A 23,884-nucleotide genomic window follows, 5' to 3' on the forward strand; every position below is an offset into this window, starting at 1 on the left:
TGGAGCTCCTATACCACTAGACCAAAGCAACTTGGTTAGAATCTTGGTGGTTGGCTCTTACGTTATCAGTTTTTTTTTGTAAGTGATCTTTAGTTTGTTAATTTATTTCTAACTGAACAGCTCAATTTATTATCACTATTAAGTTAATGTGAACGTTTAATCTTGAACGCTCAATCCCAAGGATAGATTGATTCGTCAAATATAAGATAATATGTGTTTTCGGATGAATTGATTTTTCGCTGCCTAAATGAAAAGTATCAACGAATTCTGTTTTGTGTTTGTGGGTTGTGTTTTTCTCTTCTTAGTTTGTTCTTACGCAAATAAGCAGTACCGTGCAAAAAATTTTAAGGGCCTAAAGTAAATTTTAAAAATAAACTTATTTACAACTATAATGAAAACAATTTTACATTATATAATATATCGCTTTCACTAAATACACAAATTTAACAATGTAAAAGAATAAGTTTATGCTATATTAGTCTATTATGTAGAAATGGTTTTTAAAAAATAAATTTAAACCATTAGATTATAAATTTATTTTAAATTTTAGAGTCCTTAAAAAATTCATATTAATCGGAACCTAAGGCGAATGTCTTTTTCAATATACTGCAGACACGCCTCTGCAAATAAGTAACACTATATATCGATTAGATGATACAGTTGAACATATATACACATTTTTAGCCAATAATATACATTGTATTCAGTATATATGAAACTGAATGAAGACACAATAACAAGTTTTTTCGAAGATTACATATTTTCGACAACTAGACATTGTAATACAGTCAGTAAAGGCAACACGTAAGGACAGCAACAGAACAAACACACTAAACATGTCTTTATTCATTTATAGTAATTATAACCATATCGATAAACAAAATAGAAATATATAAATAAGCATAAATTTTAGGTGCCACTGTGTTTGCGCCACGTATTGGATTGAGCATATGCATATAGTGGATTCCATGACTAGAAACTACAAAGTGACAAGAGAGATTCTCAGTCTTATTATAAAGCAGATTCTTTTCTTTTATCTCTTCTTCTTCTTCTTATTTGGAATATCTGCAAAATCAATTTATGTGCCAATCATCATAATATCTGGCTTTCATTTATTATCGACACGCGTGTGTATTCTTTTTCTATTTCACCAGTCGAATATTCGAATGTAGTGGGGACAAAAATTATTGACTATTATCTTGTTTTTATTTTGAAAAAAGTTAAATGACAATATGTTTAGCTACTAAACCTGGACATAATTCTGATTCTGTATGTTTCTACATTTAGCTAACACTATGCTGGCTACTAAACGTGGATAAACTAGCTAGTGTGATCGTTGTTTTAAGCATAAATGTTACATTTTGAAAGCACATAAATGTTACGTTTAGCAATTAAATCCATCAAATGTAGGTGATCCTGTTGGAGAGTTCACTCTAAATATATTTTGTTAGAGTTCGAATATTTCATTATAACTCCAGTAATTTTTGATGTCTGTCATGTAGACGTTTCCAATAGCAAGAAAACATAACATGGCTTTCTATGGATCATGGAATGTTAGATTTCGACCCAAAATAAAATTAACAAAAGTTTGAAGTACTAGTTTCTATAGATATAATTATTAAAACCAATCCACTGTTGAAATAAAACAAAAAATATGCATGTAAGAAAAATTATAAAATCATAAGTTGACCACTTAAAACGAATTTTAAGTACTAGAGATAGAAGAATCACATGATAGATATTTACATATCTATTGATGACAATGCCAAATAGTAAGAATAGTGCTAGAGCATTTAAGAGAAACACTCTGACTTAGTAGAATATATATACATACAAAAATCCGTTTTTATCTCCCAAGTTGTGCCAAGTCCCAAGATTCTTTAGTTCATCTATAAAAAGCTTTCATATGGCTCATTCCAAAGAAACCAGCATCAACCACAACACACACTACACCATTGAGAAAAGTTGTAGCAACAAAAGGAAAAAGAGGCGGTCAATAATGTCAAGAGAAATAGAACCACTAATAGTGGGAAGAGTGATAGGAGATGTCATAGAAATGTTCAATCCAAGTGTGACTATGAGAGTCACTTACAATTCCAACACAGTCGTCTCCAATGGTCATGAGCTAGCACCTTCTCTTCTCCTCTCAAGGCCTCGCGTTGAAATTGGCGGCCATGATCTCCGTTCATTCTTCACCTTAGTAAATAACTTAAAACTTTTATATCTTTCATTGTAATAATTACTTACTTAATTTTGGCCATCTCTTCTAACGTTAATTTTTATTTTTATTTACTCGAAAGATCATGATGGACCCTGATGCCCCGAGTCCTAGTAATCCCTACATGCGTGAATATCTGCATTGGTACGTAATATAGCACATCTCTTCACATATATATACAACAACAATGTTTAATATACTTTTTACATATTAAAAACAATGTATAATGTGTATATATGTTAATCAAATTCAGGATGGTGACAGATATCCCCGGGACAACCGATGCTTCTTTTGGTAAGAACTATTATTAATCGCATCATAAACTATACGTCAATAGTTCAATAATAAGAAGTTGAATGACACATTTTTCATGAATGGTGACGGCCTGAATTGCAGGGAGAGAGATGGTGAGATACGAAACGCCTAAACCTGTGATTGGAATACACAGATACGCGTTTGTGCTGTTCAGACAGAGAGGGAGGCAAACGGTGAAGGCGGCACCGGCAACAAGGGAATGTTTCAACACAAGAGACTTCTCTGCTTTCTTTGGTCTTTCTCTACCTGTTGCTGCTGTTTACTTCAACGCCCAACGTGAAACTGCTCCTCGACGACGTCCTTCTTACTAATCAACTATAATAACACTCTACTCTATATGTAGAAATAAAGTTCACACTATACCTTATTGTGCCAAAATAAAGTTCCCTAACTAAGCACAGGGTATGTGTTGTTTTGTATGCTCAATCCAAAAGAAATAAAGAATGTCATTTGATTTTATTAGTACCTGAAAATATAATAGTAGTTTCAAAAGGCTCTCGGGTTTTAGTTTTGCCTAAATGAGAACAAACTGTGTAGTATCATGATTGGTTCTCATCCTCTACACTTTTGACACAAAAAGCTTTTATTGTTTCTTTCCTTTGCCCCCTCTAACAAAAATAGCATCACAAAATATAATGCACGCAGTGTTAAATCACCTCTTCTTGCTGCTGTTCTTCTTCCTTCCTTTCACTTGACTCTCCAAAGCCTTGAGCCTCTTACTAACAGGACTCAACGATGAGATCCTCGGGTTTACTGGCAAAGGTGGTTGAGTCTGGTTCTCGGTATGGTCCTGTGTCATGGCCTTCATTTTCTTGAGAGCTGCGAAAAGGTCAAAGGAAGGCTGTTGACCTGGAGGAGGTGGAGGCAGTTCAGGTATCTTTAACATCTTCTTCACTTGCGGACGCTTAATCACTGTCATTCATCACCACATTAATTGTTATTGTATGCCGCAATTATAAATCTTAATTACACACACACACACGCACTATAACGCACTCACTTACCAAGTCCATACGTGAGAGAGAACAGATTGGATGTGATCCAATAACAAAATATGGCCTGCAAAATTCAACTACGTTAGAAAATCCATTTGCACTGGAGTCTTTGGAGGTTTTTACGATGAATAATAATAATAATAGCAACCTGTGGGAAACTCATTGTCATTGGGACTGTGAGGAGAGCGAAACCTCGAAAAACGTTTTTGATAGTGCCTGCCATTGGGTTTCCTTCCATGCCTTCTTGTGCATTTAACTATGAGGTGACGTATTCAAGCTTAAGTTAGCTAGTGTCTGACAATGGTTAAAGATGTTAAAACTGAATTAAAGTTAGCATGAAACTGTACCTCAACGGTTATCAAGAATGTCAATGCTGTTATAACCGGTAAGATGTATAAGCTGTCAGGTGTGGTTAGATCGGTAAACCATAATGCACCTCCGGTTTGGAACGAAGGTACCTTCTCTGCCATGTTTCGAATCTGGGGGAAAGAAAAGCAGATGACTGAGACGAGAAGACTATATCAAACAAGATAGCCAAAAGGCATGTTAGTGATTGAAAGGTCTTACAGCAAGGAAAAAGCAGATGAAGAGAGGTCCCTGAATAAGCATCCCTTTCATTGGGGTGAATGGAGTGACTCCATATCTGTAAATTACAAGCAGACAGTGTATTGTTATGTGGACATTTCTACAAGACTATGGGTTTGTTATTCTGTCACAAACATATCTCAGTTACTTATTATATTTAAAAAGCAGCTTACTCTTTAAACAAATTCTTCATCTTCTTTTGACCTTCTGCCATTGTAACCTGGTCCATTCCCTGAATACATATAGGGAGAAACGAAATGGGGGAAATCAAAAGAAACGTTAAGATAAGGAAATTCTGAGCTAAAGCTATTAGCAGAGTAGCAAAAGTGAGGAGGTAGCACATGATGCTATGGCTCTGATAACAAACTTAACGCACCTTGTTTTGCATTTCCTCCCGAATGGCTTCCAATCGCGGCTTCATCAGCTGCATGATCATAGAACAGACTACTGATGAATACAGCATACAACAGAACCCGAAAAAAAAAGCATAAAAAAAAATGACAGAAAAACAAAATTAATGTGCAGACATATGCTTTCCTTTTGTATTTAAAATTTTGTTTCATAACCCGAGTGGTGAACACACACAAAAATCAAGAAGAAATGGAACGCTTGAAAAGTAGTAGGAATTTTCTCATGAAGCTCACAAAGTATCTAGTGCAGGACATATGACCTCTATTATGTGGAATATATATACAAAGAGATTATTTGCTTGAAACATTAGTAGATATTATTAACCTAGTGTGAAAGGTATTTTACACTATCTCATACCTAGCAACTCCTGCACGGTTCGGTTCTAAGAGAAGAGAGGGTCTAACAATAGCTATAAAAAAATAGCTGATACATATTCAGAGTTGAGACTTAAGACTTGCTTACACTAATTCTCTAACTCATGATTCTTCTGTCTCCTACTCTAGCCAATTACATGTAAAACCGCACGCACACAGGATCAATTGCCATTTGAAAACACAAAGGAAAATATCTCGCATGGATGGAACAAGAGGAAGGGGGAATAGCTGCACCATCATAAATGGTCTCCAAGTTGGAAAAAAGTAAAAGGGAGACGACATACCGATAACTTCATGGTGTCTTTCATTTGTTTGATCAAGAGAGGAACTGTTGAAGACCGGATCAAAACTGTTGCTAAAACAATGGATGCCCACCTGTCCACAGCCAGAAAAAGGACACAACGAAACAACGAAACCTTAATTAAAATGCAAGTTAAAGATTTTAACTCAAATAAAAGTTTCTTACCACTCCAAGCCAGTGTAACAGTGCACCATATCAATGCAATGCTGAAGCGCCGCAATAGGCAAGAAAGAGTCATTAGCTGCAAGCGCAACTTCACCGACCGCAGCAGCAGCAGCCTGAGCTGGCACATCTTGCAAAGAAGTCGAGTCGGTTATGACTTCAGCGATGTCGTTAATCACACCAATCTTTTCCGAACCGACTCCATGCGCGCTTGACATATAGCGGTAGAAAGCAAAAGCAGAGGCAGAAGAAGGAGCCAGAGGCACACGTAAGCCTCCTCCAGGAAAATGGGAGAGATCTGAGCTGACAGCGGTTTTTTGATGAAGGAAGCTATGGTAACTTCTTTGGGAAGTGAATGAACCCTCTTCATGGTCATGGTCATGATCATTGTCACGAGGGATGATGTGGAAAGCAAGTTGATTACGTCGGCTGATGAGGGTGGACCTTATAGATAAGGCTCGCCTGAAAGCCATTGCAGAATCTAAAACAAGAAGATCCTATAGTTAGTTGTTAGGAGAAAAGTAAGTTAATTAGCCGAAGATGTAAATTTTCTTAGTATAGCTTTTAGAGATGGATCCTTAGTAAGAAAAAAATGTAATTTTGGTCACAGAAAAAAATGGTATGTGATTGTCAGATCCAAAGAGTAAATAAAGCGTTTTGACATCTTTTTTTGTGAACTGGAAAACAAAATCATATTGGAAAGCAGAGAGATTGAATTGAATAATGAGCAAGTCTAAAATTGGAGAACCTTACGAATCAAACCAAATTGAGCAGAGTAAGGATACTTGAACAAACAGAGATTCTGCAGAAATTGAACCTGACAATGGAAGAGGAAGAGGAAGAGGAAGAGGAAGACGGTGTCGGCGATACAAAAGACGGCCGAGCAAAAATGACGATGATGAATTTGGGTTGCTCAATCTTGTTTTAAGGGTTTTAGTTGAACCGGTTGGTTTTGGTTTAAACCCGAACCGAATCCAATCGGTTTTTACTTTGGGTTTGGTTTTCATTTCTGATCTTTTTTTTTTTGGTTCAGGACTCAGAAGGTCGGTTTAGATTTAGTACTAAAAAGTAAAAATACTAGAATGTGGTGAAGAGAGAAGAGGGTAGCGAAAAGAACAATCACAACTATACGCCACCGTGAGATCTCCACCGGAGAAAATTCCGGCGAGCGGTATATATTAATACCCGTCTCGATCCAACGGTAGAGAAACTCCAGTGAGGTTCCGATGAACTATGGTCAACCATCATTAACTTGGGTCGTTCTTTTGACTCGATGCATCTCATCTTCCACCACCAATTATTCAATCACGTTTTCGTCTTCGCCAAGAATAAATGCAAAACATGCATGCTCACCCCTGTTTCTTTTCTTTTTTTTTTTTAACGAGAGCAGAAAAACTTCATATAAATCTCATGGCTGATCTGATCACACAACCTCTGTTGCAAACCAAACTCCAACCATGCACACAAACGAAACTAAAGCCTTTCCACTTTTTTTTCGTTTTGTCTTTTCTATAAACACAACCTAGCTCAGTCAAATAAATATCTCTCAGCAAGAAACATGAGATTATTCTCTCCCGTGTTGGTGTCTCTCTTCTTATTACTTTCAGCTCTATGTTCAGCCACCGTGGAAAACGCGGCGGACTGTGTGGCCGTTGGAACGCTGATATCCTCATGCACTGAGTTTGTGAATTACGGCTACCCGGATCCTATACCCGGTTCAAGCTGCTGCGACGCCATGACACTCCTCGGAACTTACTCTGATTCTTCTGTCAAGAGAATGTGGCTCTGTAACTGCTTCATTGATCTCATCAATGTCTATAACTCAAACGCCACAGCCATCTCTACCTTGTCTGGCTTCTGCGGCATCGTTTTGGGCTTCACCATCGACCCTAACACCGACTGCAACTTGTAAGTTACTACTACTTCATCATTAAGCCTTCTCTCTATGTAACTTACATGTAATTTACTTTCCCTTTTTAGCATTCAGTGAAGGCAAGGGACAAGACTTTTGGAGGTTCGGTGTTGTGGATCAAACTGAACAGATTGTTTATGATGTATTAAACTCATACTTCTTGTCTTGTTAAAAAACAGTTAACGAACATTACATCGGTTAGTTTAGAGTTCGGTTTTGATTGAACATTTAATCAAGTAACATAAAAGAACAGAGTTGTGTTCCTTCTTATGCAAGCAATCGAAACTTGTTAAAAAAAAAAAAACAGTGAAATTTACACATCAAATACCATAAATATCTAAACAAGAAACGAAGAACGCATCCTTGTCTTCTCGCTCTGGTTCCGATTCAACCGCTCAGAAGCTCCTCCTCCTCCTTCTCCTCCGTAGTAACCAGGGCTTCCAGCGTCCAGACTCTCCTCTGCAACCGCCGTGTAGTAATAATACTGTCCCTGAACTGACTTCTTGTATCCACTGGTCTCGTTAGAGACCTCAAGTCTCTGTTTCGGCGCGCTTTGTGACCGGACTTTAGCTTTGTAAGACTCCGTGTTAGCCATGTAGTTCGGGTGATAACCCGAGTAGTAATAGTTATTACATCCCCATGAGTACTCGCTTCTTGTCGTCGTGGGCGTAAATGGAGTTCTTCTCCTTGAGCCACTAGACCCAACTTGAGGACTATTCTCTGTACTTCTCGGAGCCAGTAGAGACTGCTGTCTTTTCCTCGGAGACTCGTTGTTTCTCTCTGAACGCAGAGGCTTGGGATGATGCAGACGTGGCTTCCAAGTGTCGACTTCTAGGATCTTGTCTTCGTCTTCCTCGGTTTGCCAATCTACACGTTTGGAGTGGCCGCGGTGGTCCATAGGGATGACTTCAGCGTTTGAAAGGGAGCGAGTGTGGAGGGAACGCGGAGAAGGAGTGGAAGAAGGGAAGAGTAGAGCGGTTGAGGAGTGAAATGAAGCAGAGGAGTGAGATGAACGAGAGGCTCGTGTACGAGCTTGAGCTTGGAGACGAACAAGAGTTTGCATCCTTCGAAACATATCTGCTGTTTGCTTTCTCACTATGTGTCCTCTCACTAAAGCTTGAAGCTTCACTAATGCCTTTAGTGCTCTTAGTGCCCTCCTCGCCTAAACATTTTTCACATTAACCAAAGTAAAAATATCAGTTCCGACAGTAACTTCAACTGATTGTGTGTTTTTGTATTTCATGTATATGTCTTTTTGAATAAACCACAACCTTATATATCATCTTAAGCAAATGAATGTGTTAAGTGTAGTCAATTCTAAACGCAAAAACTTGCGGTTACTGTTTGCAATTTTCACAATACTGTAGTTTATTACTATATATATATATATATATATAACCTGTGGATATTTTTTTCATTTTTTAATAAAGTGCTTTTGAACATATAAACCGACATACAAAGCCTCTAACTTCTGTTAAAATGATAATTGACACCATACTAATTGGCTCCACTAATAATCAAAAATTGAGTTTGCTTGAAAGTGAAATAAAAAACAATATGAAGCGAGTTTAATCATTTGTTGAAGACATAATCATGGTTTTGATAACTAATTATAATAGAAACCAAATGAGAAAAATATGTACTAAAAGGATTAGTGGAAGAGAAAAAGACTAGAATAGCACTAAACCAAGTTTTTGTTCCCAAAGTAGCACTCAAGGCTCAAAGTCACAAAAATAGGTTTCATTAAAGAGGTAAATATACATTTATACCCCTTGGGTTAATTAATCTAAACCTTAGGGTTTAGAGTTAAGGGGTGGGGTTTTGGAATTAGGGTTTAAAATTTTATAAAAAATAAATACTAAAATAAAAAATAAAAATTTTAAAAACAGTTTCAAAAAGTATTTTTAAATTATAAAAAAAAAATTGAAAAAAAAAATAAAAAAAAATTTCAAAAAAAAATTTCAAAAGAAAAATTATAAAAATTTCGAATCTGAAAACATATAATCTGAAACTATAAAAAAAAATTCTTTTTTTTTTTATTTTATTTATTTTATTTATTTATTTAATTTTAAACCAAAGGTATTAGAGATATTTTATCCTTTAATGAATGTCATTTTTGTGACTTTCTCCTTCTAGTGCTATTTTTGAGACATAAACTTCAAAAGGTGCTATTATTGACAATTGCCCTTACTGGAATTATTTTATTTTGCTTTTAGTTTCCCAACCACTTCCACTTGTACCAAAAACTAGATTTAGTAATTACAGAGCCCACCATTTTGCAAAAGCATGTCTCAAGGTCAAGTGTACACACACACACGAGTTCTTATTTTCACATTGGTCGAGGTTCGAGAACATATTAGATATTGGAAAACTCGAATTAGAGCATCTCCAAATTCCGTGTTCTGAACCTTTTTATTTGATAAAAAATAAGTAAAAAGGGAAGATAAAGTATGCAACTTTGAAAAAAAAAACTTTGAAAAAGAAAAATCAGTTAAAGAATTCAAGTTTAAAGTTCCTGAAAAAATAATTAAAGTTGCTCCTAAAGCAAACAAACCCATGTGTGATAGTAGTAACGCTAATCCAGGTGTTAATTTCCATATAAATTTATAATCTAAAAAGAACCAGAATCAGTGTGATTCATCACACCAACAACACTAATGCAAGATGTATTTTTGTTAACATTTTACCAAAAAAAAAAAAAAAAAAAAAAAAGATGTATTTTTGAAAATTCTGAAAAAGCTGGTAGATCCTTCATAATAAGGAGTGATGAACATGTAACATGTGTTTGGGAAGAAACTGACCATATAAATTAGGGCCCCTATAAATTATAACTATCCACGACCACGAATAATATTGTCGGCAAGTGTAAAGTTTCCAAGAATCTTCTTCGTTTCAAAATTTGTTTGTCCTCTTCTACTATAGTCTCTTTCGTTGGGACCATCCCCAAGAAAGAAAAAGAAAACATAAATCTATTTTGAATTTAAGTTAAAAAAAAATTCAAACTTTCTACGGTGAGAAATTTAACTAACCAGATAACCACGGAAGGCAGATTGAATCTTCACCGCCGCGAGATACTCCAGAGCCCACCGGCGGTTACTACCTCCACCATTTCTCCCACCGGTTCCGCTCGTGAGTCTCACCACCTCAGCTGCAGCATGAGCAGCAGCTAGAGCAGCTTCCGCCACCGCAGCGGTCGCAGCAGCTACGGCTATCGCATGTTTGTCACCGCTTTCCTCCTCATTCACCGACGGAGCTTCAGTCGGATACGAACGTCTCTTGCTGGAACTTGAAGAAGCCGGTTTGGAAGATCTGGTGGTGAAGCTCCACCTCCGTCTGTTAGTCGACGAATCCTGCTTCTTACTCCCGAAAAGTCTCCCGAAAAAGCCCATCTTTCATCGCCGGAGGTTTTACTTAGTGAGAGTTTTGTCGGAGATTTTCTCCGGTTAAACTACACTTCATGTAGTTACTGAGAAGATAACATTTAGGTATGGAGAAACTGAGTTTAATAACATAACGGCCGGTCTTATTATATACCGGATTGCGGAGAATCTTCCACGCGCCTGATTGTACGCTTTTGTTACACGCGTTTTCTAAAAGGCTTATTTTTTCGCTTGACTTTAGTTAAGTAAAGAGGATGAGTTGTTAAAGTCAATAATGGGCCTGACTAAACCGTACCATATCTTTGGTCTGTGACTTTTTGATTCGGTTCGGACCATTAAATACTTAAGTCGTCATATTTATACTAACGTTTATTTTCGAATTTGCAAATATGAAGATATTTGAATTAATAATAGAGAATAATTGGGAGGACGTGTCATTCTTTTTAAGCCCATCATTCACTGCAGTCTGCCAGCTTTAGTACTCTGTCTTTCTCTTTTCCTCCAATGGCTGCAAAGCTTGAAGTTGTATATTTTAAACTTATAAACAAAATAAATGTGAATGATCGATTGTAACATACGTTGTTAATAACTTGTGACTGGGGTGGCATATTCAAACTCTTGGACTTCAATTATCTCACCTTAACTAAAAAAGGAGAGATTAATCAACAAACAAGCTTAGCTTTGTGTTTTATTCGTCTATTTCATTTGTTAAGTCATCATCCTTGGTCACTAGGATGCAGTTTAGAAGCAAGTCTATAAAAAAGGAAAATAGCAGGGAGTATTCCAAGTTAATTCAGTACTAGCTCTGATAACGATCGTCTATAAAGGTGTAATAAATACAATCTTTGAGGTCGTATTCAGCAATCAGCACTAGGTCAGGTGCAGTTTATAGACTTTCTAGCATTTAAAACACACACATAATTATCTCCATGCTACTATTACACTAGGCAATGCTTTAAAAACAGTATATTGTGCTGAATCTAGGGATTTAGTTGTAGCTTGCCTTGAATATCTTTCTTTTCTTCTTTTCTTCTCAATTGTTGTGTCTAGATGTTTGCATCTCCCAGCTAGGCCCAAAAAAATAAAATTTTTTCTAACAAGCAAAACGGTACAGTATTGATTGATAGGGATGAGCTCTTCAAGAGCAGCCTTATTTTCCAGAATTAGACTACACTATTCCGAAAAATCTCTTCACAAAATCAGAAGCTTAACCTAAAGCACAACCACAGCAAAATGGATAAGTTAACATTGATGAACGTCTTTATGAGATTCCAATACCAAAGACAGCTCTAGTCTTTAATAGTCAGTCTGTACAAAAAGACAAACATAAGGTACGAGTAACTATCAAATTACCTCATGCCTTCCAAGGAAACCCCATGCTTTCATCCACCTCAGTGCTAAAAAAACCGTTGTTCATATCAGGTGCAAGTCCTCGAGAAGCATTTGCAAGTTGTTCCATCTCCGGAATCTGCAATTTCCCTGTCCTCATTTGATATGGATAACTCTTCAAAGCCTCTGTAAAAAACGGCAGCAAGCTTTTTATAAGCACAAATAAAAAGAAACACAGATGCATTTTGATGAAGTGCAGGGATACTTCGATATATGAAATTTACCAATTGGACCAACTTTTTGGTCACGGCAGAAGTCAAACATATCTTTCATGCTGCTGACAACTTCAGAGATCTGTTTAAAGAAAACATGTCAAGAGAAGCCACGAGGATGATGCATACCATCAAGAAAGTAAACAGACAAGATACCTGCAAACACCTGTTTGTACAGGATTCGGTTGATTAGAATGATGAACTTAGGAAATGGGGTGACTAAAGACGTTTTTATTAGAATCAACACAATGGGTTACAAGACTGATCAAAGGTAAGGAGACAAGATCAAAGGTTTAAACGACAAGATCAAAGAGATGATTAGGAAACCCTAAATCTAGCCGCTTAGTGTGTGATGTGTCCAAAAAGTCCTCCTTTCGTTGCCTCCTCCTTCTCTCTTATAGTGCCCTTGTGCGTGATGCCCTAATCGCGCCTGTCCTTTGGGCCTTGTCGCCCAAAGGCCGAGTATGTGGGCCTTGGTACTGTTTCGTCCAAGTCGAGTATAGCTGATCGGCTTAGCTGACCGGCTTAAAGTACTCTAGGGTCGAGCCGACGGCTTTAGCCGCTAAGCCGACTAAGCTCGATCGACCTTGTCGGGCTAGGGCCTGTTATTTGATGGGCCTTGTGGAGGGATGTAATCCATCTCCTACAATAAGTCCCCCCCCAGTTCACTTGTGAGCGGCTTGTCGGTCTCAGTGAATTTGTGGGTCAGGTTCGTTCATATAACAGGATCTAATGCCGGCGACAGCTCGTTTTACCGGTGTATGGTTTTAGTCGCGTGCCGTGTCTAGTCGCTCCGCGTTACGTCTTCTCACGATGCGTTGTGTTTTACTCGGGAGGTAAACTTCTCGAATTAGGAGCCCAGGTGGTCTTTGGATGGTTAACTCTGTTGAGTTGGTTCGGGCTAGAACCGGAGATTAATTTCGGTCCGGTTTCTTGATTGAAAACCGGTTTGGGCGAGAAACCGAACCGTCGCGAGTAGGCTTTTGGGCATTTAGGCGGCCTTTGAAGCCCATTTAGGCCTTTGTAGACTTAATGATGATGCTTCGAAGAATGCGCCTCGTTTTTGCTATAAATAGGCGTCTCTCCTTTGCTTTCGTCATTCTTCTCTGCAGACTCAGGTATTCCACTTTCTCTCCCTTCTCTCTACTTTTACTTTCTCTCTCTAGATAAGCCTTCTGTAGCATAGGGTTTTCTGCTAGCGATCTAGCTAGTTTAGTCGTCCCCCCGAGTAGAAAGGATATGGCTTCAGGGAATCGGTTATCGCGCGAGGAGAAAGGGAAAGATATAGCTACCTCTCCGAGCCCGGCTAGGGATGCGGACGGGGGTCCGTTGGAGGATTTCGACATAATCCATCGTGATGCTTTGCGGGATACGGAGAACATGAGCCTTTCCCAGCGTCTTCTGGTCGCTGACGCCCATAGGCAGTTTCGCGAAGAAAACGAAGGAAACATTGAGGACGAGGATAGAGAGGCGAGTGGTTCTGAAGCGCCTAGTTCTGAAGCGCCTAGCCTTGTTGTGAGACCCAGGAGACGGGCTCATCGGAGGGGTCGTATCGACCAGTCAGACCGCCTTCCCGCTCCGAGAAGCGTTCCGTTCGACGAAGTAGACTGCCGTCCTGTGATATATCACCCTGGTGGAATTTTCGAAGAACTACCTTCGCTGCCTCCCGAAGCGTTACGCGACCCGCGAGTTCAATCGTGGGGAAACGTTTTCAGTTCCTGTTCTTCCAACGAGACCGTGAAGAGATTGCTAAGGGAGAATGGTGGCGCAGGAGTCACCTTCCTCATTCCGTCAACCGAACAGCGGCCGTGGTCGCCACCGGTTGGTTACCAGTGCGTGTACGAATCTTACTTCAAGGATCAGACGAAGCTCTGGTTCCCAATCCCCAGACTGATCACGTCTTACGCGTTTCGTCGGGATATCGCGATTTCTCAGCTGCTGAACGGGTCGCTGCGCATAGCTGTCATGTTGATGGTTATGGCAGCGGAGATGGATGTTTCGATGAGCGTGAGGGTGTTCGAGGAGCTGACTTTCACGAAGGCGGAGCCTAACGGGATCTTTTCAATAAAGATGCGAGCGAGTTACAACGTCTTGACCGGTCATCCCAACAAGACGCAGGATTGGCAACGCGCATACTTCTTTATTAAGTCCGACGAGCATGCCTTCGAGGAGCCGCCGGGGGACGATTATCGCGTTTTATGGAATCAGCAACTTGGTAGAGATTTGTCTGTTTACTCGTATTCTGGTCGATGGTTCTGATGTTCCCTTTTTCTTTTGCAGTTCGTCATCCCAATACAATTGCCTATCCTGAGAAATTCTTTGAAACTGCTCAACTGATCGCGACGCATAGTCATCTCAGGTGGCCGGATCTTAGTCGGGAGTGGATACGTCGGCAGCAAGCTAGGATCGCTAGAGGTAAAATTGCTGTTCACCTTAGAGAGATGTTCTTGAACCTTTTTCGTAGTCTTCGTGTCTGATTTCTCTTTCTTATACAGTTGATTGGGAATCGAGACTTCCTTGTGTACTCGGTCCCCGCAAGTCACGTCTCTCCCTGTTTACTCGGAAACAACAAAAACTCCTTAACCAAGCTAGAAAGATGGAGGGAGTTCCCGACTTGAGTGCCCTGTTGAAAGGGAAGCTTCAAATGCTCTCAACAAAGTCGTCTTCTGCCGGTGCCTCAGAAGTCAGGCCTGTCCCCGTAGATGGAGATGTGAACTCTGAGCCACCAGCTCAGAGTTCCCCAAAGAAGAAGGCCAATAAGGCCAAGAAAAGGAGTGTCCCTTCGGAGGAGGCACCATCTTCTGCTGATGTCTCTGAAGTCGCGGCTAAGAAGAAGAAGAAAAAGGAGAGCAAGAAAAGGTCTCGTGAGGAGGCTTCTGTTGAGGTTTTGGAGACCTCAGCTGCCGCGGGGAATGATGATGCGGAAAGAAACGATCGAACCAATTCTACTCGGGGATCGCCTGAGGAACGTCCCAAGAAGAAGTTGAAGAAAAAGACAGCGGAGGACGATGGGACTTCTGCTCCCGGGATTCCTTCTGGAAGTGGGGAACCGGCAACCGAAGCCGGAGATGGCTCACGGGATGAATCTCCGTTGAGTAAGGGAGCCCCTTCTTCTTCTGCGAGGGAGACGGGTGCGGGAAGCGGAGGTTCGCTTCCGCGGAAGGCGGGAGGAGGAATTCGCTTTCCGGATCACGTAGAGTTCCTTTACGACGAGGCGACTCCGTTGGTTCTGAATCCACTTCAATGTGCTGAACTGACCCGTCAGATCCGTGGTGGGACCAAAGAGTTGCCGCTGATCGACGACTTATACTTCAAAAAGGAGTACATTGACGCGGCTATGGCGGGCAGACGGGTAAACTCGCTTTTCCCTTATTCCCCTTTTCTTCCTTAAAAATTTCCTAAGTCTTTATTGCTTCATGCAGAGCGACGGGAGCATGAATTATCTTGTTGAGAAGTACGACAGCACCTTGAAGCAGACGATGGTCCAGCTGGGCGCCTCGGAGAAGCTTGCACGGACCAGGTTGGGCGTGATCGAGAGGTTACGTGCTGAAAACAAAAAGGCCTGCGACAAAGCGGCCAAAGAGAAAGAGGTCCTCCGAGTCAAATTCGAGGAGTTGGAAGACAAATTGAAGTCTGACCGTCTTGCGAAGAAGGACGCTCTACGCGAGAAAACTCGCTTAGAGCAGTTGGTCGCTTCCCTCGAGAAGGAGAAGGCTGAGCTCGAGGGAGAGAGGGACGCTGTCGTCGGGACGCTGTCGTCGGGACGCTGGTCAAAGAGAGGCAACGCTTGAGGGACTCTAGGGTTCAGGAGGTCACCCGCGAAAGGATCAAGGTTCAAACGGCTATGGCGGACAAGTCTACTCGCTGCGTAGGTAAGATGAAGGGCTATCTGGATCGCCTTAACGCGCTAGAGAAGGCCAAAAATCTATACGGGCAGGCTTCAGGAACAAAAAAGTGCCTTGAGATGATAAAAGATAGCGGGGTCGAGATTCTGCAGAGTATGATCAACATCTTCTCGCAGCAGGAGAAGATGTATGAGGCTGAAGTCGCCAATCTCTACCTCGAGCCATTCTCTGAGGATGACTTTGCTCTCTCTCCTCTCAACCTCCCTTCTCGATTTGTAAGTGAAGAGCTCATGGGGGTACTCGACCCGTACGGATCGAATGTTGGCTTGATTGGCCAGGAATCGGCTTCCCAGTTGATTACTTCCCACGAGGCGACCGAAGATCCAGTCGACGAGCCGGTGGTAGACATTACTTCCGCTCTGTCGGAGCATATTGTCGTTCCCGAAGGAACTGTCGTCGAGGAACGTCCTGACGGAAACGATCCCGAGGAAGCCGGGGACGCGATTCAAGCAGACACGGGAGATGTAGCCAGCGAAGATCCGGTCCTGGTTTCTTCGTCTGAGGAGCGAGAAGAGGACGAGGTGGGCGAGGAGGAGAACAGGTCGCCACCGGCACTTATCGAAGAGACGGTTCCGATCCCATCAGTTTCAGGCCCTCCTGCTCAAGTTGAAGACCTTGGCGCTCGAGCTGTTGAAGAGGAAACGATTGAACCGCTTGACCCGAGCAGGGACGACCAAGACGTTGTCGTTTGATCTTGTTGTAATATTAGAATGTTTTCATCGGTGGTCTTGATAGACCTTGTTGTTGTATTTTAAGACTCTTTTTGTGTTTCTCATCATTTATTTGCAACTCTTTTAAGCGATTTCGGTTATCTGTTGTGTTTGGAAAACATCAGATTTTTGTCCTTAATCTTTTGCAAATAGACAAGTGATGAACCGGTAATTGGTTTTACTCGGTTGTCATCATGTTTCGATAACAAAGAGTTGAGTATAAGAGTTGAAGGTTCTTCTATCCGTTTCCTCAGTGACAATTAAGTAACCGGGTAGCTAAGCCGTTACATTTTAGTCGAGAAAAGGCAAAGATTCACTCTGTTTAGTCGGTTCAATGCTTAGGCATAGGTGAATCGCGACTATTAAGGTCCTGGAGCCAAGTGTCTGATCAGGACATAGCTGTAAGCAAAGGAGCGTGAGTGTCCGCGTGTCCTCTGCTGGAGGCACGGGAGCCATTCGATGTGAAAGTCATTATTTATTCGATTGAGACCTAGGTAAGGTTTTGACTTTGGTTTTGTTACAGCTGGACCTGTTAAGGCTGCCTACGTACCTCGGTTGAGGATCAAGCCATTCGTAGTTCGTTTTTCCCGAGTAAAAGTGGCTGTGAGTGGCGCATTTACTCGGTCGAGTAGAAGTGACCACGGGGGTGCATCTACTCTGTTTTTTTTGTTACAGCTGGACCTGTTAAGGCTGCCTACGTACCTCGGTTGAGGATCAAGCCATTCGTAGTTCGTTTTTTTCCCGAGTAAAAGTGGCTGTGAGTGGCGCATTTACTCGGTCGAGTAGAAGTGACCACGGGGGTGCATCTACTCGTTTTTTTTTTTTTTTTTTGTGTGGAAATACTTTTACGAGTAGAAACGTCGTAGGTGCATTGAGTTCCATGATCGTGGGACTTCTTTGCCGCGCGACGTTTGGAGTCTGTATACGCCAGGCTTGACGACTTTAATGATTTTGTAAGGTCCTTCCCATCTGGCGCCGAGTTTGCCGGCGTTTAGCTCCTTAGTGTTTTTGAACACTTTGCGCATGACGAGGTCGCCGAGTTCCAGGGGTCGTGCGCGGACCTTTTTGTTATAGTAACTTTCTATCTGATGTTGGTAATTCTGGATGCGCAGCAGGGCCTGATCTCTTCGTTCTTCTATCTCATCGAGGGCATCAAGTAGCATTTCCTTGTTGAGCTCGACGTATTGAGGCATCTTGGAACGTCGGAGGCTTGAAACGTTAACTTCAGCGGGAGCCATTGCTTCGACACCGTAAGCGAGGGAGAAAGGTGTCGATTTAGTCGACCCTCGCGGGGTTGTGCGGTGGCTCCATAGGACTCCGTCGAGTTCGTCAGCCCAGTGACCCTTTTTCAGGTCCAGACGCTTCTTAATACCATCGATGATGAGTTTGTTGGAGGACTCAGCCTGACCGTTACCTTGCGGGTAACGAGGAGTGGAGGGGCTTAGTTGAATGTTCCACTTGCCACAGAACTCCTTGAAATTACCTGACATGAACTGAGATCCGTTGTCGGTAACAATTTCATAAGGTAGACCATGGCGACAAATGATGTTTTTCCAGACGAAACCGCGGACTTCTTTGTCTGTGACTTGGGCGTATGCTTCAGCTTCAATCCATTTAGTGAAGTAGTCGGTCAGGACCAGGATGAAGCGTCTTTGGCGGGAACAAGGAAGCGGTCCTATGATATCCATCGCCCATCGCATGAACGGGTAAGGGGCGGTGGTTGTGCGCAACATCTCGGTTGGACAATGGATGCTAGGTGCGTGTCGTTGGCACTTGTCGCAGCTTCTCGCGTATGACTCGCAATCAGCGTTCATTGTCGGCCAAAAGAAACCTAAGCTCCTTACTTTGATTGCTAACGCACGTCCGCCCGAATGATTTCCGCCAGCGCCTTCATGTGTCTCAGCCATAACCCTTGCTGTCTCGTCGCCATGGATGCATTTGAGGAGCACTTTACTCGCCGTCCATCGGTGCAGTTCATCGTCAAGAACGACGTAATGGGCGCTGCGGGTTTTTAGCCGGCGAGCTGCCCATTTTTCTGCTGGGAGTTCCCCCTTAGAGAGGTAGTCGATGAACTCGGTTCTCCAATCTGGGCCAAATCCGTCGTCATCTGGAGCAACAGGCTCGACGACCTGGGCGACGAGGGTTTGGTCGGGCAGCATATCGATGCTTGGTTTCTCGATACGATGTATCGGGATTGTTCTTTTCACTTGATCATGAAGCTTGCTGCCAAGGGCAGCGAGGGCGTCGGCGCAGACGTTCTCGCCTCTCGGAACTTTGATGAGTTCAAAGAATTCGAACTCTGCTGCCAAGCTTTGCACTATTTTGAGATAGGCGTCCATCCGATCGTTGCGGGCGTCGTAGTCGCCACTGAACTGACTGGCGACTAACTGAGAGTCGCAATAAGCGCTTAGTCGTTTAGCTTTGACGACTTTTGCTAAGCGGAGTCCTGCGATCAGAGATTCGTATTCTGCCTCGTTGTTTGACGCGGGAAAGCCAAAGCTGAAAGACTGTCTGATTAGTTCGCCGGTCGGGGACTGTAATTGGACTCCGGCACCTGCTCCTTTGTTGGTCGACGATCCGTCGACGTGCAATGTCCAGTTTGAGCTTGGGAATGTGAGATCTTGCTCTAACTCTGGGGCCAGTTCGACCAAGAAATCGGCAAGGACCTGGGATTTCGCTGCCGTGCGGTTCTTGTAGATGATATCGAGCTCGCCGAGTTCGATGGCCCACTTTGTAAGTCTGCCGGATCTGTTAGTGTTCTGGAGTATCGTTCGGAGAGGCTGATCAGTCAATACTTCCACGGAGTGCGACTGGAAATACGGTCGTAGTTTTCTCGCTGCTTCAACAACTGCTAAAGCCATCTTTTCTAGAGTTGGATACCGCGTCTCTGGTCCTGTCATGCGGCGGCTCGTATAGAAGATGGGCTTTTGCTCGCCGCGGTCTTCTTTTATCAGAACGCTGCTGACTGCAGCCTGTGATACTGCGACATAGAGAGATAGAACATCGCCGACGTCAGGCTTAGCGAGTACCGGAGGTGTAGTCAGGTACTGTTTGAGTTGAGTGAATGCTTCCTCGCACTTTTCGTCCCAAATGAACTTTTTATTTCCTCGCAAGAGATCATAGAATGGCAGGCACTTGTCGGTGGATCTGGAGATGAATCGATTTAGAGCGGCTATCCGGCCTGTGAGCCGCTGCACTTCTCTGCTGTTCTTCGGACTCGGGAGGTTTAGGACCGCAGAGATTTGCTTTGGATTCGCCTCGATTTCTCGCTGTGTGACAATGTAACCGAGGAACTCGCCAGAAGAAACCCCGAAAGTGCACTTTGCTGGGTTTAGCTTCATGCCGTACTTGTTGAGAGTTTCGAAGCATTCTTGTAGATGGCGGAGGTGATCGGTGGCATGGAGCGACTTAACCAGCATGTCGTCGATGTACACTTCCATGGTGGTGCCCAACTTATCTGCGAACATCTTGTTCACAAGCCTTTGGTAGGTTGCTCCGGCGTTCTTCAGACCGAATGGCATGACCTTGTAGCAATAGGTTCTCCTATCTGTGATGAAGGCCGTCTTCTCGCGATCATCCGGGTGTATCATTATCTGGTTGTATCCGGAAAAGGCGTCCATGAAGGTTAGCATCTCGTTTCCAGCCGTGGACTCGACTAAACGGTCGATGTTGGGAAGGGGGTAGCTATCCTTTGGGCAAGCTTTATTGAGGTCGGTGAAGTCGACGCAGACGCGCCACCTGCCATTTTTCTTTTTGACGACTACCGGGTTTGCCAACCACTCAGGGTAGCGAACCTCAGCAATCGAACCCGCGCCGAGTAGCCTGTCAACTTCTTCGTTTACGGCCTTAGACCTATCAGGGCCGAGCTTGCGTCTCTTCTGCCGGATAGGCTTGAACGTTGGGTCGACGTTTAGTTCGTGAGTTGTTATAGTAGGGTCGATGCCTTTCATGTCTGCCATCGACCAGGCGAACGTGGACACGTTCTTTCTGAGGAAATCCAGGACTGACTGCTGCATTTCGTCGGAGAGGTATGCGCCAACTCTCACGGTGCGACTCTTGTCGGCGTCATCAATAGGTAACTCGAGAACCTCGTTTTTCTGAGAGTTGGCTTTTGAGGTTGGAGGGGACACTGAGTTAACGGGTAGTGACGTTCGTTGGAGTTTGACTGTGGCGACTAGGAGATCCCTAGCGGCCTTTTGGTCCCCGCGCAATGTTTTTATCTTCCCATCCGCGTCGGGGAACTTGACGCACTGATGGTAGGTGGAAGGGACAGCCTGCATCGAGTGTAACCAAGGGGTACCGAGTATAGCGTGATACGGAGCTTTTGTGCTAACGACGGCAAATTTGACCGTTCGAGTAACGCCGCATGCGCGCACCGGGAGGCGGATCGTTCCCAAGATAGTTTCGGATGACCCATTGAATCCTGTTAGCGTTCTGGAGGACGCTTTTATGTCGTCGAGGTCGACTCCCATCTTCTGCAGAGTTCCTCGGAAGATGAGGTCAACGGAACTTCCGGTGTCAATAAGGATCTTGGTGACATCGTACTCTCCAATTCCAAGGACGACGAGGAGGGGATCATTATGGGGCGCGTGAACACCTTCAGCGTCATCTGGTGAGAAGGTTATCGGAGGATGACTTGTCGGTTTAGTCGGCCACTTCTGGGACGTCGCGACTTGTCGACGATAATCTTTCACGGAACGGACTGAGTCGCCACTAGGGGAGCCTCCCATGATGACGTTCAAAGACTGTTCCGTTTGTACTTGCTTGGAGTTCAGTAAGGCGCGGAGGTCTTTGGGTACGCTGGTATCAGGAGGTGGAAGTTGAGGCTGACCTTTAGCTCGCTCCAACTGTCGTCGTAAGTCTGTTGGTTTTGAACGGTTGAGCTTTACGCGGAGATCGCCTGCTCTGGCATTGAGTTTATCTCGGAGGTCGCTAATTGGGCCTTCGTTGTTGTTGCCATTGCTTGTCGAGATGCGCCGAGACTTCCGTGCATCCAGCATCGTCCGGAGATCTCTGCGAGTGGAATCGCCTCCATTTTCCGGTTCGAGCTTCCGTTTAAGGCTATCTCTCAGGTCTCCGAGTACGGGCGACTCGTCGTTATCTTCGTCGGACGACAAGGATTGCTGAGAGAGTATAACCTCAATGCGTCTGCGATTAGCCGGATGCTCTTCGTCGGCTGAGGAGTCTCCCCCGCCGTTATCCCTTGGGGTTTCATCCTCGTCGTCTCGTTGCGGAGCGTCGTTTTGTCGGCCTTTGCCAGTGGCTTTGCGCTGGGCCCTTCTTTCTTTATTCTTGCTCCAGCTCTTGCCGTTCTTTGGTTTGGCTTTCAATGGCTCAAACTTAAACTCGCCGCTTGCAAGGGACGAGAGGTAATGTGCGTAGAGAGATTTGCATTCTGAGGTATCGTGTCCTTTGACGTCGTGATACTTGCAATGTTTGGTGAGGTCGACAGTCCGGGAAGGACCTGCTGCTGATCCGGCTCCCGCTGCGGGTTGGGTGGTGCAAACAGAATCGACTTTTTGGTCGGACGACTCGAGTTCTCTTACCCACTTGTTCCACCCCTCCCCGCGAACTACGAGAGTGGAGATTGGTGTGTTATTCTCGTTAACGACATACATGTAACCGTCTTTGCGACCGTTTTTGTCGTTTGGAGCGTGTTGGCGCGGTTCTTGTCGCGCATTTGCGTTCTTAGCCGCTGGAGCCTTGGGCGCGCTCATCTTGCTGAGGATTGCGTTGGTGTCCTCCTCCATTCGGATGAAGTTATCGGAGCGTGCGATAGCGTCTTGGAGCGACTTGGTTGGGTTCTGGTACAGGTCTTCTCGGAACTTGGAGTGGACCCACAAGGTGTTGCGCAAGGCGTCGATAGCAATTCCGTCTGGGATCTCAATCTTCGACACTACGGCTTTGAATTTCTCCATGTACTCGCGCAAGCTCTGGTCCTTTTTCTGATTGAGGTTCCATAGGCTGGATGCGGTGGCGCTGCGCTTTGTGAACATGATGTATGTCTTGAGAAAAGCTGCTGATAAGTCGCGGAAGCATCCGATTGAGTTCTCTTCCAACTGGGAGAACCATGTCAGGGCTTGCTCGTGGAGAGTCTCGACGAACAGCTGGCAGTAACCTGCGTCCCTTTCGTCGTCGGGGAGTCGAGCTCGCGCCATGGCGATGTTAAAAGCGGTCATATGCTCCACCGGGTCTCCGCCGGGCTTATACTCGGGTAAGCGCAGCTTTTCTATCTTTCCGAGTTGGACGCTAGTTAGCGCGCGAGTAAAAGGAGTACGCGAGGTTGCGGCGAGTACACTCTCTATTTGCGGAGCTGCGCTGGTTACTTGGTGGATCTTTTCTCCCATTTGTTGAAGGCTGAGTTTGAGCTCGGCGAGCTCGCGTATTGTCGTGAGATCTGAGCCTGCTGGGAGAGCGTCTGCGAGAAGGGCTTCGTTAGGCTCCGAGTCGTCAGAGATATGGTCGACTCCGGTTGCCGTAGGGTTTGTGTTGAAGAGGCGGCGGCGTATCTGCTGGGGACGGCTCGTTTGTCCCTCAGGAGCTGTGAGCGCCGCGACCAACGCAGCGAGTTGGTCGTTGGTTGTCTTTTGGACTTCGTCTTGGCGAGCGAATCGAGCCATGACGGAGTTCATGAAATCTGAGGTGATGGGCGGCGCGGCCGCAGGCGTAGGCGTCGGTTCCTCGCCTGGGGCGCCGAAGGCGGCGTCGTCTTGAGCCATGTAGATCTAGAACGTTGCTTTAGTCTGCCCCACGGTGGGCGCCAATTGTTTGTACAGGATTCGGTTGATTAGAATGATGAACTTAGGAAATGGGGTGACTAAAGACGTTTTTATTAGAATCAACACAATGGGTTACAAGACTGATCAAAGGTAAGGAGACAAGATCAAAGGTTTAAACGACAAGATCAAAGAGATGATTAGGAAACCCTAAATCTAGCCGCTTAGTGTGTGATGTGTCCAAAATGTCCTCCTTTCGTTGCCTCCTCCTTCTCTCTTATAGTGCCCTTGTGCGTGAT

The 23,884-nt window shown here is 43.7% G+C and overlaps 5 protein-coding genes across 7 annotated transcripts; 3 read left to right on the plus strand and 2 right to left on the minus strand.

The window, feature by feature from the left end:
• The first annotated feature begins 1,383 nt into the window (after nt 1-1,383).
• LOC106427271 (protein BROTHER of FT and TFL 1) lies at nt 1,384-2,992 on the plus strand. Its single transcript, XM_013868005.3, has 4 exons — nt 1,384-2,200; nt 2,301-2,362; nt 2,472-2,512; nt 2,615-2,992. Exons 1-4 carry the CDS (start codon nt 1,907-1,909, stop codon nt 2,842-2,844), a joined length of 627 nt encoding a protein of 208 aa, XP_013723459.2. The 5' UTR covers nt 1,384-1,906; the 3' UTR covers nt 2,845-2,992.
• On the minus strand, nt 2,969-6,383 carry LOC106427270 (mitochondrial inner membrane protein OXA1-like). Of its 3 annotated transcripts, none has more exons than XM_013868002.3 (10): nt 6,179-6,383; nt 5,365-5,842; nt 5,183-5,273; nt 4,490-4,537; nt 4,287-4,345; nt 4,096-4,171; nt 3,876-4,007; nt 3,677-3,784; nt 3,538-3,592; nt 2,969-3,445 (listed from the first exon to the last, which is right to left on the minus strand). In XM_013868002.3, the coding sequence occupies exons 1-10, from the start codon at nt 6,366-6,368 to the stop codon at nt 3,186-3,188; spliced, it is 1,497 nt and encodes a 498-aa protein (XP_013723456.2). In that variant the 5' UTR covers nt 6,369-6,383; the 3' UTR covers nt 2,969-3,185. The 3 variants fall into 3 exon arrangements, with proteins under 3 accessions (XP_013723456.2, XP_013723458.1, XP_013723457.1); XM_013868004.3 differs by having other exon boundaries at nt 6,115-6,252; XM_013868003.3 differs by having other exon boundaries at nt 5,365-5,858; nt 6,179-6,214.
• Nucleotides 6,384-6,856: 473 nt separating this feature from the next.
• LOC106427236 (putative non-specific lipid-transfer protein 14) lies at nt 6,857-7,640 on the plus strand. The gene is made up of 2 exons (XM_013867967.3): nt 6,857-7,269; nt 7,342-7,640. Exons 1-2 carry the CDS (start codon nt 6,920-6,922, stop codon nt 7,349-7,351), a joined length of 360 nt encoding a protein of 119 aa, XP_013723421.2. The 5' UTR covers nt 6,857-6,919; the 3' UTR covers nt 7,352-7,640.
• On the minus strand, nt 7,472-10,988 carry LOC106427265 (protein IQ-DOMAIN 23). The gene is made up of 2 exons (XM_013867996.3): nt 10,303-10,988; nt 7,472-8,435 (listed from the first exon to the last, which is right to left on the minus strand). Exons 1-2 carry the CDS (start codon nt 10,660-10,662, stop codon nt 7,611-7,613), a joined length of 1,185 nt encoding a protein of 394 aa, XP_013723450.1. The 5' UTR covers nt 10,663-10,988; the 3' UTR covers nt 7,472-7,610.
• Nucleotides 10,989-13,493: 2,505 nt separating this feature from the next.
• Nucleotides 13,494-16,045, plus strand: LOC125609969 (meiosis-specific protein ASY2-like). Its single transcript, XM_048781603.1, has 4 exons — nt 13,494-14,469; nt 14,535-14,669; nt 14,750-15,606; nt 15,677-16,045. Exons 1-4 carry the CDS (start codon nt 13,494-13,496, stop codon nt 16,043-16,045), a joined length of 2,337 nt encoding a protein of 778 aa, XP_048637560.1.
• The last annotated feature ends 7,839 nt before the right edge of the window (nt 16,046-23,884 follow it).

Source organism: Brassica napus, chromosome A6 (assembly GCF_020379485.1).
Source record: "Brassica napus cultivar Da-Ae chromosome A6, Da-Ae, whole genome shotgun sequence".
Taxonomy (NCBI): Eukaryota; Viridiplantae; Streptophyta; class Magnoliopsida; order Brassicales; family Brassicaceae; genus Brassica; species Brassica napus.

What these genes read in the sequence shown, in the direction of transcription:
- LOC106427270 (XM_013868002.3), bottom strand. Translation starts at nt 6,368, where the DNA reads ATGAAAACCAAACCCAAAGTAAAAACCGATTGGATTCGGTTCGGGTTT. An exon ending in CATTCTTGATAACCGTTGAG is followed by an intron (nt 3,785 to 3,875) that starts GTACAGTTTCAT and finishes GTCACCTCATAG; the next exon opens with TTAAATGCACAAGAAGGCAT. An exon ending in CTCTCTCACGTATGGACTTG is followed by an intron (nt 3,446 to 3,537) that starts GTAAGTGAGTGC and finishes GATGAATGACAG; the next exon opens with TGATTAAGCGTCCGCAAGTG.
- LOC106427265 (XM_013867996.3), bottom strand. Translation starts at nt 10,662, where the DNA reads ATGGGCTTTTTCGGGAGACTTTTCGGGAGTAAGAAGCAGGATTCGTCG. An exon ending in CTGCCTTCCGTGGTTATCTG is followed by an intron (nt 8,436 to 10,302) that starts GTTAGTTAAATT and finishes AAAAATGTTTAG; the next exon opens with GCGAGGAGGGCACTAAGAGC.
- LOC106427236 (XM_013867967.3), top strand. Translation starts at nt 6,920, where the DNA reads ATGAGATTATTCTCTCCCGTGTTGGTGTCTCTCTTCTTATTACTTTCA.
- LOC106427271 (XM_013868005.3), top strand. Translation starts at nt 1,907, where the DNA reads ATGGCTCATTCCAAAGAAACCAGCATCAACCACAACACACACTACACC. An exon ending in TCCGTTCATTCTTCACCTTA is followed by an intron (nt 2,201 to 2,300) that starts GTAAATAACTTA and finishes TTTACTCGAAAG; the next exon opens with ATCATGATGGACCCTGATGC. An exon ending in ATGCGTGAATATCTGCATTG is followed by an intron (nt 2,363 to 2,471) that starts GTACGTAATATA and finishes AATCAAATTCAG; the next exon opens with GATGGTGACAGATATCCCCG.
- LOC125609969 (XM_048781603.1), top strand. Translation starts at nt 13,494, where the DNA reads ATGGCTTCAGGGAATCGGTTATCGCGCGAGGAGAAAGGGAAAGATATA. An exon ending in TTTATGGAATCAGCAACTTG is followed by an intron (nt 14,470 to 14,534) that starts GTAGAGATTTGT and finishes TTTCTTTTGCAG; the next exon opens with TTCGTCATCCCAATACAATT. An exon ending in CGGCTATGGCGGGCAGACGG is followed by an intron (nt 15,607 to 15,676) that starts GTAAACTCGCTT and finishes TGCTTCATGCAG; the next exon opens with AGCGACGGGAGCATGAATTA.